The following is a 13433-nucleotide window of genomic DNA, read 5'->3' as shown; positions in this document are numbered from 1 at the left end:
CACCCACATTCCGTGTCTGTCAGTAGTTCAATCCAGTTGGATCTCTGATCACTGTGAATTAGTTAAAGTCTGTGTTGTCAGTTCTAAGACCAACACCCTGATACCTCAAAGACTCCTGCGGGACCCCTGGACACATCTTGCCCTAGACTGCCTCTTCCTGAGTATGAAAAGCAGCTGTCACCTGCTGTGGGTTTCCACGGATGGCACAGTGCTTTTTCAGAAGGGCTTAGGAGACAGTAATGTTTGGTGACTGTAGGGTAAGAATAATGTTTGCAGCATGTTCAGTGGTGATCCCCCAATGAAATGCCGGCTTCCAGAACAATTAGGTTCCGTGTGCTGAATAAATTAATGGCGGTTGGCTCATTTTTCTCGTTGAAGTTTCTGCAGGTTACTGTTACATGGTGTGTGTCTAGTCTGTTTAAAGTTTCATTTTCTCTGTATAATAATGGAAAGGGCTTGATGTGACTCAAAATATTGTAGTTCAGAAGCACGTTATGATCAATAACTACAATTACAGCTATTTATATGCAATTATCAACTGAAGTTGTTTTTTTTAAAGGGTTCTTGGCTCAAGGAAGTATGTGAGCCCACCCTTGCTGCTTCTTTTTTCGTTGTTGTTTGTTTGTTTGTTTTTATTTATTTATTTGAGAGCAACAGACAAAGAGGCAGAGAGAGAGGGAGAGAGCGAATGGGCGCGCCAGGGCCTCCAGCCACTGCAAACGAACTCCAGACGAGTGCGTCCCCTTGTGCATCTGGCTCATGTGGGTCCTGGGGAATAGAGCCTCGAACCGAGGTCCTTAGGCTTCACAGGCAAGCGCTCTGCTCAGCCATCTCTCCAGCCCCCTCAACAGAAATTGTTTTAAGTCTCACAGACAAAAGTCTCTTTAAATACTGGCTAAAATATTCTACTCTCTTTTGGTTTTGTTATGCTGGACATTGAAAGCAGGACCTTGCGCATGGAAGGCAAGCCCTCTACCACTGAGCTATACTCCTCACTTAGTATTCAACTTTGTTTTGCTTGTGCATGTGAGTAGTGTGTGTGGTGTGTGCGTGTGTGTATGTAGTCCTTGCACATACATGCGGAGGGCATTGGAGGACATGGGCTGCTCCTGTACCTCCATCACACAGCCACCTGTTTCTTTGAGGCAGGGTCTCTGCTTCCAGAGTTTGCTGTTTGTCAGGAACCCCATTGTTTCTCTAATCTCTGCTCCCCAGCCAACTGGGGCTACTGACATGCATGGCCACACCCAGCTCTTTTTGTGGGTGTTCGGTGGGGGGGGGATTCAAATTCAGGTAGTTTTGGTTCTTTTGGGCCCTAATGTTTGTTTGGAAAGTGCTTTTCCCTGTTGAACCAACTCTTCAGCCCCAATATTATGTTATTTTATTTTTAAACTTTTTGATTTGTTTTGTTTTGTTTTGAGGTAGGTCTTGCTTTAGCCCAGGCTGACTTGGAATTCAGTAGGTAGTCTCAGGCTGGCCTCTCTCCTTCATGCCTTTACCCAAGACTCAGAGTACGTACCTGGGCATGCATTTTAACACTGAAACAGAGCCACACGTTAATGATTCTGTCATAATTGTTTCATGTTGAAAGTATAGCATGTGCCATCTGGCAAAGATGCTGTCGACACTATTCACTGAGCAACTGCCTTATTAATCTTTTCACTAATCAAGAGTCTAAAACTTTACCCATGGTTAGTTTTTATAGCCCAAATCTACATTTTAGGAATGTTGAATTTGCTAGGAATGTTAGGATCTAAACTAAACATCAAATGTGGGTTTCTAGATATGAAGGCCATGTGGAAAAGCAGTTAATGTATCAGATATTGTATAAATGTAAGTTAAAATTTTTTTTTTTCCTGACTGAGTATAAGTTATTCTAAAGATATTAAGTTCAGTCATCTTTCTATTCTGTATGGAAGGACCCAACTGTCTTGGTAGTTTGGGTATTTAATTTAATTAATTAATTTATTTTTGGTTTTCTGAGGTAGGGTCTCACTCTAGCTCAGGCTGACCTGGAATTCACTATGGAGTCTCAAGGTGGCCTCTAACTCATGGCCATTCTCCTACCTCTGCCTCCCAGATGCTGGGATTAAAGGCATGAGGCACCACACCTGGATTGGGGTATTTTATTTTGAAGAGGGTTTCCATAGTATCTATATTAGTTTGAGGGAAAATTTAAGTGAGGTCCCAGTCTTTGGAGACACTTTTCCCACACTTTGCAAGAGCTACCCCGCCCTCTTGAACCTGACAAGGTAGAAAGTGTGTTGAGAAGTAAAATGTGCTGTATAAATCCAAAGCCTTTAGCCAAGTGTGGTGGATGCACACCTTTAATTGCAGCACAGAGACTGAGGTAGGAGGATCCCTGTGAGTTTGAGGCCAGCCTGAGACTCCATAGTGAATTCCAGGTCAGCCTTGAAAAACCAAATAAATATATCCTTCCATCAAGGGTAAAGACAAGTGGTGGCCTGATGGGAACTGGCTTCAGTTGAGTGTCTGCTCCTCGCTTGGCGGAGATGCTCAGCTCCCAAGGCTCAAGCTGTCTCCCTGGGAGTCTCGACTTGCCGCATGTTTAGGCAGCAGCCCTGTCTCCTGGCCCCAGAGGGTGAGAGAGGCTGCGGCTCAGCGCCGGACTCTAGGCAAGCGCTTTCTTTTCGTTTCCTTTCTGACCTGTTTGCTACGACCCTAGAGGGACCTCTCCTCTTCTCATTTTGCAGGGGAGGAAATAGGCTCAGGGTGGCTGTGTGAGTTGCATCAAGTTGTAGAAATGACAAATTGCACATCAGAATTATCAATTAAATTGCATCTTTGTTCTTTTTCCTCTTTGCTGGACACATGCACCATTTGTTTATTTGCAAGCAGAGAGATAGGGAGATAATGAGAGAGGCGGAACACCGCATGAGGGCTCCTGCCAGTGCAAAGAAACCGGTCTTTATTCTTCATAAAATGGATTTGATTGGTTATAATCAGATGCAAAGCTTTAGCTTCTCCCCATGGGAAAGGCTTACCATACTACATACACACAATTTAAGAAAAAGTCGAGCACAAAGAGCAGGACGTGGTGGCACACGCCTTTAATCCAAGCACTTGGGAGGATCGCCGTGAGTTCAAGGCCACCCTGAGGCTATATATAGTGAATTCCAGGTCACTGGGCTAGAATGAGACCCTACCTCGAAAAGCAAAAAAAAAAGAAAGAAAGAAAGAAAGAAAGAATTGCGCACACTTTAATATATGTACACAATATAATTTGATTGTATTCCCATCACAGTCTCCCTTCTGTCCCCTCTTCTCCCCCCATTACACTGAGGACCCCCCTTTTTCCAAGTAGTCCTTCCTCTGTTTTGTTGTCTCATTCCTTGTGTTCTCTTCTGTCCTCCATATCAAAATGTTTCTGTTTTCAGAACTGTGCAGGTTTTCTAGGGTCACCGGCAACCACTATGAGCTTATGAATGCCCCAGTCGGTTCACATAGGAAGGACAGTGTTCTAAAGTGTCCCTTCCCACCCTGTGGCTCTGACATTCTTTCCACTCCTCTTCTGCAGTGTTTCCTGAGCCTTGGAGGGTGTGGCTGGTAACTGGCTTAGGGTAGAGCTCCCAACAGCCTCTTATTTCCTGCTTTGAAGAGTTTTGAATCTCCTTGACGTCTACTGCCATCTCTGTAGAGAAGGTTCTCTGGCTCGGAGTGAGAACAGCGCTTATATTCCATGTGCCACTTCCCCTGGCAAGTGTGGCAGAGCTGACTGGTTCAGTGCTGAGCATATCGTTTCAAGGCCCACCTTGCACAGGCTGTCAGGTCTCTAATGTCTGTCTTAATTATATCTGTTTCTTAATGATCACATAGCATACCCATAGACATACCATGCATATGTTTTATTTTATTTTTTTACTTTTTAATATTTTTTTTCCTCAATTTTTATTAACATTTTCCATGATTATTAAAAATATCCCATGGTAATGCCCTCCTTCCTCTCCCCACTTTCCCCTTTGAAATTCCATTCTCCATCATATGCATATGTTTTACTAATAGGAGAATTCCTTGAATGTGATAACTTTCAACCAAGTTAGAGTTCACTTAGTAACTGAAATAAATTGGAAAATGACATGCTCTGTCATTTAATGTCTAATAGATATGGATCTGACATGGTCAAAGATTGCAGGTCAATCTCTGTAGCCCCACAGGCTTTCTTGAGCCCTGCAAAGATAGTCCTGTTTTATTGAGGAGAATATTTTTATTTTTATTTATTTTAAAATATATTTTATTTATTTATTTGAGAGAGAAGGGCGGGGAGAGAGAGAATGGACATGACAGGAGCTCCAGATGCATGCGCCCCTTTGTGCATCTGCCTTATGTGGATCCTGGAGAGCTGAACCAGGATCCTTTGGCTTTGCAGACAAGTGCCTTAACCACTAAGTCATCTCTCCAGCTCTATTTTCTATTTATTTATTTATTTTTCGAGGTAGGGCCTTGCTCTAGCTCAGGCTGACCTGGAATTCACTATGTATTCTCAGGGTGGCCTTGAACTCATAGTGATCCTCCTACCTCTGCCTCCCAAGTGCTGGGATTCAAGGCATGCACCACCATGCCCGGCTTCTATTTTTTTATTTTTAAGTATATTTTTTATTAGTTATGGACAGTATGTAAACAGCACACGTTGGTAGCATCTTCGCCCTCATCCCTTCCACCACCAAAGGGACCCTGAGGAGGAGTTGAGTCAGATGTGAAGTGCGGTGCAGATCTTTCTGCAGCTCTCTTCCTACATGACCTCAGAATAGCAAACAACGTAGGCTTGTGGCTCCCTTTCCTCACTGAGTGGAGACATGTCTTCTTTCCCTCCCTAGAGATGGCCAGGCCTGAGGTGGTTGTAGGCAGCTGCAGCTCTCGGGAAGACACCAGCCACTGCACTTTCGGCCAGCACGCATCCCCCTCTGAGCAGCTGCTGGTAGAAGACCAGATGAGGCGGAAGCTCAAATTTTTCTTCATGAATCCTTGTGAGAAGTTCTGGGCTCGAGGTAGAAAGCCGTGGAAACTTGGCATACAAATTCTCAAAATCGCCACGGTGACTATCCAGGTGAGCATCCCAGGCTGTGATTGCGGGCCAAGTCTTATTACACCACAAAGAGAACAATGGATTTGTTTCTTTTTAATATTTTTTTTATTTTAACATTTCATACATGTATAATGTATATTGATCTTATTCTCACCAATTACCCTCTTGTATTTTCATTTTTTTAAAAACAGTGTTTTCTCTTTCATTTTTAAAAATATTATTTATTTATTTATTTATTTGACAAAGAAAGAGGGAGAGAGAGAGAATGGGTGCACCAGGGCTTCCAGCCAGTGCAAATGAACTCCAGAGCCCCCTTGTGCATCTGGCTAATGTGGGTCCTAGGGAATTGAACCTGGGTCCTTTGGCTTTGCAGGCAAATGCATCTCTCCAGCCCTTTATTTTCCTTTTTAAAAATGCCTTATTTACTTATTTATTTGTGTGTATGAGAGAGAAAAAGAGAGAATGGGCACATCAGGAGCTCTAGCCACTGCAAAGGATCTCCAGAATCATGTACCACCATGTGCATCTGGCTTATGTGGCTTCTGGGGAGTCGAACCTGGTTCCTTAGGCTTCGTAGGCAAGCACCTTAACTGATAAGCTGTCTCTCCATCTTTTTAAAATATTTATTTACTTAAATTTAAATAATAAATTTACTTAAATTTATGAGTGCACAAGAGAGCAATTACCCTCTTATTCCCCCCTCTCCCATTAACACTCATCTTGCCCATTAATCCCCATCTTACGTTCATGTTTTTATTTTTCTTTTAAACCCATATATGAATCTTACCTTGTAGCTCTAAGTTGGAGAGTCTGTAAAGGTCAAGAAGCTGGAAAGAAGCCCTGGGAGGAGATTTTATGGAAGGACAGTGGATATATTTTTAAATAAACTTTAAACAGAGGGCACAAGGAAAACAATAAATAAAGAAACATAATCTTAAACCCTTCTCTCTTGAACATTTGTGAAAGACTTAGGCTTCTTTTCTTACTTTCTCCCCCCTTTTCATCTTTCATTAAGTTATAATTTTAGCAGTCTTAAAGAATAGAACATGTTAGTGTCTGGATTCTAATTGATAGGTTTAATGGAAGACCCTCAATCCCTGGAAGCTGTTCCTTGCCTACCCCACAGTGAGGACTTCTTCCCCTTCTTAACTTTCTGGGCGTTTCTTTCTTCAGAAACTCCACAGGTTTCTGCTACAAGCAACTCTTTGATTCTCCCAGAACTGTGGGAAAGGTACAGTGTGAGAATGCAAAGTTAGGAAAAAAAGAACTGGCATTGGCTTGTGAAACATGGGACTCCATTTTAATTAAAAGGGCATATGTGAACCTGCTTTTCTTGGCGCCTTTAAAAATATTTATGCGGGAGAGAGCTGGAGCGATGCCTGCAAAGCCAAAGGACCTTGGTTCAATTCCCCAGGACCCACGTTAGCCAGCTGCACAGGGGGGCACACGCGTCTGCAGCTTGTTTGTAGTGGCTGGAGGCCCTGGTGCACCCATTCTCTGTCTCTATCTCTCTCTCCCCCTTTCTCTCTGTCAAATAAATAACTAAATTAAAATAAAGTTTTGAAAAATATTTGCGGGGATCATATTTTGTAATAGTTGCCTATTCTGGTTGTAATGTTATGAAAGTATGCTTTCCTGTTGCTGAGAATAATTACCTCTTGAATAATTGCCTCTTGTTAAAAGCAGAAGGACAAAAGTGTAAGTAAAATTTCAAGGTGAAAATGGATGTGACAGCTATATTTAAGTTTCCTGTTCTTTGTGAACAATGGAAACTGAAGGAGAGATTTTTTAATTTATAAAAGATACCTTATTATTTTTATTTTAATCTTTCTATTAAAATAATTTACATAACCTTTAAACTTTGGGGTGACTGATCTTGGTTCGTTATTGATAACACATGTTTGTTATTCTCAGATGCAAAAGCAATCTCTAGACTTGCATTACGTTGGTGAGATTCTTTTTTTGTTAGTGGGTATGGTGTGTGGGGTATGTGCATGTATGTGTGCGTGTGTATGCGAGCGCCCATGTCCACCCATGTGCACCTGTGTAGAGGCCAGAGGTTGATATCAGGTATCTTCCTACATTGCTGCCCTCTATTCACTTTGGCAGGGTCTCTTACTGAGTCCAGAGCTCTCTGGATCAGCTAGGGTAACTAGCCAGCTTGCCCTAGGGAATCCCCTGTTTCTGGGCTCATGCTGACATGTGGGAGGTACCGGGTGTATTTGAATCAATTGGCAACAATATCTTTGGGAAATTTATGGAGATCTTTAGGCTGTCAGCTTTGATAAGTGTCAGGTACTTGTACTGTCAAGCTATCATCTACCCGAGTTTAAATGAGATCACTTAGTTTAAGTTGGGTGGAGGGTGACGATGTGTCCTGTGCGCTGGTCACCCATCGCGAGGAAACGGAAGAGCACTCTGTATTGCTTTCCTTACGAGGCTCTGGAAGACTTTTCCTAGTGTGACAGGTTGGCCACAGCTTAGATTTAGTCTTTCAGACTTGCGCGACAATTTTTTTTTGTTGTTGTTTTTCGAGGTAGGGTCTCACTCTGGCCTGGGCTGACCTGGAATTCACTATATAGTCTCAGGGTGGCCTTGAACTCACAGCAATCCTCCTACCTCTGCCGCCCGAGTGCTGGGATTAAAGGCGTGCGCCACCATGCCAGCTGACAATTTTGACTATATGCTTTGGAGTGACATCCTGATGTGCCTTTAAAAGTTCCTTAACTTCTTCTGAGACTTTATGTACTCATCTGCAAAACTCGTTAGGAACAACGCCATGGGATTAACACAGACAAGGACGGGTCTGGCAATAGTGTGCGGCACATCGGTGCTCCATATCGCTTCCTCTCATCCAAAATATACCTGGCGCTGGAGGGATGGCTTAGCGGCTAAGGCATTTGCCTACAAAGCCAAAGGCCCCAGGTTCGATCCCCCAGGACCCACATTAGCCAGATGCACAAGGGGGCACAAGCGTCTCGAGCTTGTTTGGAGTGGCTGGAGGCACTGGCACACCCATTCTCTCTCTCCCTCATTCTCTGTCAAACAAATAAATAAAGTATTTTTAAAAATTGGGCTGGAGAGATGGCTTAGCGGTTAAGCGCTTGTCTATGAAGCCTAAGGACCCCTGTTCGAGGCTCGGTTCCCCAGGTCCCACGTTAGCCAGATGCACAAGGGGGCACACGTATCTGGAGTTTGTTTGCAGAGGCTGGAAGCCCTGGCACGCCCATTCTCTCTATATATATATCTGTCTTTCTCTCTGTGTCTGTCGCTCTCAAATAAATAAATAAATAAAAATTAAAAAAACATTTTTTAAAAAAAAAATAAAATATCCCTGGCCTCACCCTTAGCTTTAAGTCAGAGTGAGCATGCAAGAGTGGGAAGGAGAATGCATGAGAGAGAGCGGGAGAATAAATGAGAGGGGAAAAGAAAGAGTAGAGGATGAGGAGGAATGAGAGGAGAGACAGAACGAGAGAACAGAAGGTGGGGAAGAAGAGTCGTAGGACTGGGTCTTTCTTGTAGTTTGTATGCAGGGGTCACAGCTTTTCTGATGTCCTGTGGAATTAACTGCATGCTCTTCTGCTGGTCCAGGTCCTGCACCTCCTGCCTCCACTTTTTCTCTTCAGATTTTTTACCCTCTTGCTATTTCTTTCTTTCTTTCTTTCTTTTTTTTTTTTCTTGAAGCTTGTCCTTTTTGGACTAAGTAACCAGATGGTGGTAGCTTTCAAAGAAGAGAACACTATAGCCTTCAAACACCTCTTTCTAAAAGGATACATGGACCGAATGGATGACACCTATGCAGTATACACACAAAACGAAGTGTATGATCAGATCATCTTTGCAGTGAACCAGGTAAACCAAGTGTGGATTTTTATTTTTTTTTTTTTTGGGGGGGGTAGGGTCTTACTCTGGCCCAGGCTGACCTGGAATTCACTATGTAGTCTCAGGGTGGCCTTGAACTCACAGCGATCCTCCTACTTCTGCCTCCAGAGTGCTGGGATTAAAGGTGTGCGCCACCACGCCCGGCTAAGTGTGTGTGTTTTTAAAATACCATGGATTGAACTGAGGGCCACTACTCTCCCACTGAGCTACATCTCCATCCAGTGTGTACATTGTTTCAGTTTTAATATTTCTGTTTAGTTGAGAAAGAGAGAGAGAGAGAGGGAGGGAGGGAGGGGGAGAGAGAGAGAGAGAGAGAGAGAGAGAGAGAGAGGGAGGGAGGGAGGGAGGGAGGGAGGGAGGGAGGGAGAATGTGTGTGTATGGGTGTCCCAGGGTCTCCTGTCACTGCAAGCAAATTCCAGATACACACACCATTTTGTGCATCTGGCTTTACATGGGTAATGGCTTTTTTTTTTTTCCTTTTCGACTGGGAAACTGAACCTGAATTTTCAAGCTTTGCAAGCAAGCACCTTTAGTGGCTAAGCCATCTCTCCAGCCTCAGTGTGTCCATATTTTACTTGGAAGAAAAGAATCTGCTGGAAAACTGGTAGCAATGGATGCTGTAGAAACTGATATTCAAGTGTTTAGGGATGATCAGCTCTACTTGCTGACTTAGAACTCACTATGTAGTCCCCGGGCTGGCCTCAAAATCAGGATGACCCTCCTACTTCCGCTTCCCTAGTGCTCGGATTAAAGGTATGCGCTTCCACGCCTGGCTGCCATCCCTGGCTTTTTATTTATTTATTTATTTGCAAGGAGAGAGAGAAGAAGGGAGGGAAGGAGAGAGGAAGGGGGGAGAGAGAGAACTCCAGGGCTTCTAGCTACTGCAAATGAACTCCAGGTGTATGCACCACTTTGTGCATCTGGCTTTACATGACTACTTAGCAATCAAACCTGGGTCATTTGTTAGGTTTTGCAGGCAAGCACCTTTAACCACTGAGCCATCTCTCCAGCCCCCATGCCTGGCTTTTTAAATGTGGCTCTGAAGGTCAAACTAAGGTCCCCATGCTTACACAGCAAACTCTTTGCTGAGTGAGCTATCTTCCCCAGTACCACCAATGAACGTTTATAAAACTAGTATTTGAATAAAGCTTTTGTTTAGTACCAACAGACAACTCAAAACTTACTGACATAATTAAGAGAACCAAGGCTAGGGCTTGACATGGCAGCTTCATCAGTGAAAATTACTAAGATGAAAACCCTGGATATAAGTAGTCATTATGTCTCCAGAGCTCATACTTTTCGAGGTCTGCAGTGAATAACGAGAATATTAACTTTGCAAGGGTTGTGTGGCAGCCAGGACCTGCAGGTTCATTCAAAAATAAGTGATGCTTTTATGTCACACATGACAATGATCTTACTGTAATACTGACTAGCTACCAAATTAAAAGTAAGCTTGTTTTTCATACAGATGAGTCCGTTTTTATTCTGGACTATTTCTGCTATAAATAGCACTTTCTCGAGATCCCAAATAGCTTATCATTGAAGATGCTTATGACGTCACTATTTCCAACCTAGATTAGTGACAAATCATATTTCATAATTACTCTTCAAACATTGTAATGCAGTCATGCCTCTTCATGTTAGTCTACATCAAACCTGGATGAACTGTGAGGGTAAAATACATCTTTATGGAGCCCAGGCTTCCAGCTAACATTGGGAGTCGGAAAGCTAGTCATGGATAGAAGCCGCATGAACTGCTAGACAGAGTTATGTCCTATAACTCATAGGGGGAAGTTAGCTCAATGCAAAAGATAAGCTTTGAAGATTTTGTTCTAAGTCTGTTAGGTCTTTTTCCTTCATCTGCCTCTTAAATTTAGCCAATTCTTTTAAAAAAAATTATTTTTGTTTATTTTTATTTATTTGAGAGCGACAGACAGAGAAAGAGGCAGATAGAGAGAGAGGGAGAGAATGGGCGTGCTGAGGCTGCCAGCCACTGCAAACGATCTCCAGACGCGTGCGCCCCCTTGTGCATCTGGCTAACGTGGGTCCTGGGGAATCGAGCCTTGAACCGGGGTCCTCAGGCTTCACAGGCAAGCACTTAACTGCTAAGCCATCTCTCCAGCTCAAATTTGGCCAATTCTTTAAAAGATGCATCTGTCCATGTCAAGCAGCTCCAGCCCCTCTTCCCACTGACTCCCCAGACCAGTTCCTGCTCTGGTCAGTTGCTTGGATTTGGCAGACCGGGTGCTCATTGGAATCCTCCGCCTTGTTGCTCAACCACAGCGTGTCAACTCCTGGGTCTGGTTGGCCTCCAGTTAAGTGAGCTGAGAACTGAGAACTGAGCATCAGACTCAGTAACATGCTGCTCATCTTACCTTGGCCCGGAGACCCAAATTATTAACCATTTCCTTCATTCTCCATAGTGTGTTTTAAAGATTTTGTATTTATTTATTTATTAGAGATAAAGGGTGGGAGGGAGAGAGAGTGAAAATGTGTATGTCATGGCCTCTAGCCACTGCAAAAAATGACCTATGTGCCACCATGTGCATCTGGCTTATGTGGGACCTGGAGACTCGAACCTGGGTTTTTAGGCTTCGCAGGCATGTGCCTTAACCACTAAACCATCTCTCCAGCCCCATAGCATGTTTCACATGTATCATTAATAGAATTATTTTTCTGTGCCCAAATTATTACTTTGAAGAGAGTTAGATATCATACCTTTATTTTCATGTGAGCAATTGTGCTAAACATAGCTCACAATAAGTTCTGGAAACCTCTTCAGAAATTTATTGAGTTTATATCCCAAAGTATCTATTATAAGATTTTCATTTGTAAAGTTGATATTTTGTTTATTAGAATACTTTCTTGGACAAGGATACTATTTTTGTTATTTTGTTTGAGGTAGGCTCTCACTCTAGCCCAGGTTGACCTGGAATTCACTATGTATTCTCACAGTGATCTTCCTACTTCTGCCTCCTAAATGCTGGGATTAAAGGCATGTGCCACCATGCGGGTTGAAGGAAACTATTTATATAAAAGTTATTAAAGTATATTCTTGCCAAGAAAAATATATAGAATTGAAATTTCTCAGGAAAGGTTTTAATGGGGCTGGAGAGATGGCTCAGAAGTTAAGGCATTTGTTTGCAAAGCCTAACAACCCTAGTTCAAATCCCCAATACCTACCTAAAGCTAGATGCACAAAGTGGCACATGCATCTGGAGTTTGTTTACAGTGGCTAGAGGCCCTGGCACATGCATTCTCTCTGTTTCTCTTCTCTCTTTGCTCACAAATAAATAAATAAAATATATACTTTTAAACAAGAAAAGGTCTTAATGGTTAGACTGGAGCAAATCAGTTTTTATTTTTCATTGGTAAATTAGAACTCAGATTTTGTAAGAATTGGCTCAAAGGTAAACTAAGTTTGTGTTTACATGAAATGTAAAGATCAGTCTCTGGATATCATTGTGTGTGTGTGTGTGTGTGTGTGTGTGTGTGTGTGTGTGTGTGCGCGTGCGCGTGCTTGTGCGTGCTCTGTGTGTTTATTTTGCCTGGTCATAATTCTTTGAAAAAGGAAGGAACTTCAAAGATTATGTGGCTTCAGAGTTCACTGTTTTCAAATAAGGAATCAGACACTGTGAACTTTGTTTTGCATGTGTGTATGTATGTGTACAGACATGTGGTTGCACACACACATGTGTGCACATGGATGTGAAGTCCAGAGGTTGACCTTAGGTGTGTTTCTCAACCTTTCTCCATCTTATTTTTTAAATAACCTTTTAATTAATTAATTTGTCTATGGGAGTGTATGGTTGTTTCAGGGCCTCTTGTCCCTGTAAATACACTTCAGACACACACACCACCTTGTGCTTCTGGCTTTATGTGGGTGCTGGAACACTGGCTGTCAGGCTTTGCAAGGAGGTGCCTTTAACTGCTAAGCCATCTCTCCAGCCCCTCAGAAAGTTTTTTGACAGAGATGAGCCTTGAACTCAGGACTATAATTGAGAGATCAGTTTCCCCTGATTTTCCTGGTACTCAACAAATCATCCACTCTTTATATCAGCACCCAGAGAGGGCCATGGGAACTTGCCAGGTCCAGAGGGGGCAAGGCAGGGGTATCATGATTTCACTTTCTGCCTCTCGTCTGGTTGAAGTATTTGCAGCTCCGCAACATCTCTGCTGGGAATCACGCTTATGAGAACAAGGGCATGAAGCAGTCCGCCATGGCCATCTGTCAGCATTTCTACAAGAGCGGGAACATCTGTCCTGGGAATGACACTTTCGATATTGATCCGGAAATTGAGACAGGTGATATTTCTCTATAACTTAGAAGTTTTTGTTTTCAATATATTTATTCATTTGGGAGAGAGAGAGTATGGGTGCACCAGGGTCTCTTGCCACTGCCAATGAACTCCAGATGCACAATGTGGCACATTTATATAGGTTATGGGGAATCGAACCTGGGTGACAGGCATCATAAGCAAGTGCCTTTAACTGTTGAGCCGTCTC

At 43.0% G+C, this 13433-nt stretch overlaps 1 protein-coding gene across 5 annotated transcripts in view; it reads left to right on the top strand.

Annotated features, from left to right (window-relative positions):
- Mcoln3 (mucolipin TRP cation channel 3) overlaps positions 1 to 13433 on the top strand; it is a 30228-nt gene that overhangs the window by 1396 nt on the left and 15399 nt on the right. For 3 of the 5 annotated variants that reach the window (XM_045138105.1, XM_045138104.1, XM_045138106.1), the window contains exons 2-4: positions 4836 to 5065; positions 8729 to 8896; positions 13079 to 13232. In XM_045138105.1, coding sequence (XP_044994040.1) covers positions 4838 to 5065; positions 8729 to 8896; positions 13079 to 13232 — 550 coding nt within the window. In that variant the 5' untranslated portion in view covers positions 4836 to 4837. Of the gene's footprint in view, positions 1 to 4835; positions 5066 to 8728; positions 8897 to 13078; positions 13233 to 13433 lie in introns of those variants that run through there. The other 2 variants (XM_045138107.1, XM_004653654.2) reach the window with 2 other exon arrangements.

This window comes from Jaculus jaculus, chromosome 19, assembly GCF_020740685.1.
Source record: "Jaculus jaculus isolate mJacJac1 chromosome 19, mJacJac1.mat.Y.cur, whole genome shotgun sequence".
In the NCBI taxonomy this organism is placed as follows: domain Eukaryota; kingdom Metazoa; phylum Chordata; class Mammalia; order Rodentia; family Dipodidae; genus Jaculus; species Jaculus jaculus.
This window is presented reverse-complemented; position numbering and strand designations above follow the sequence as displayed.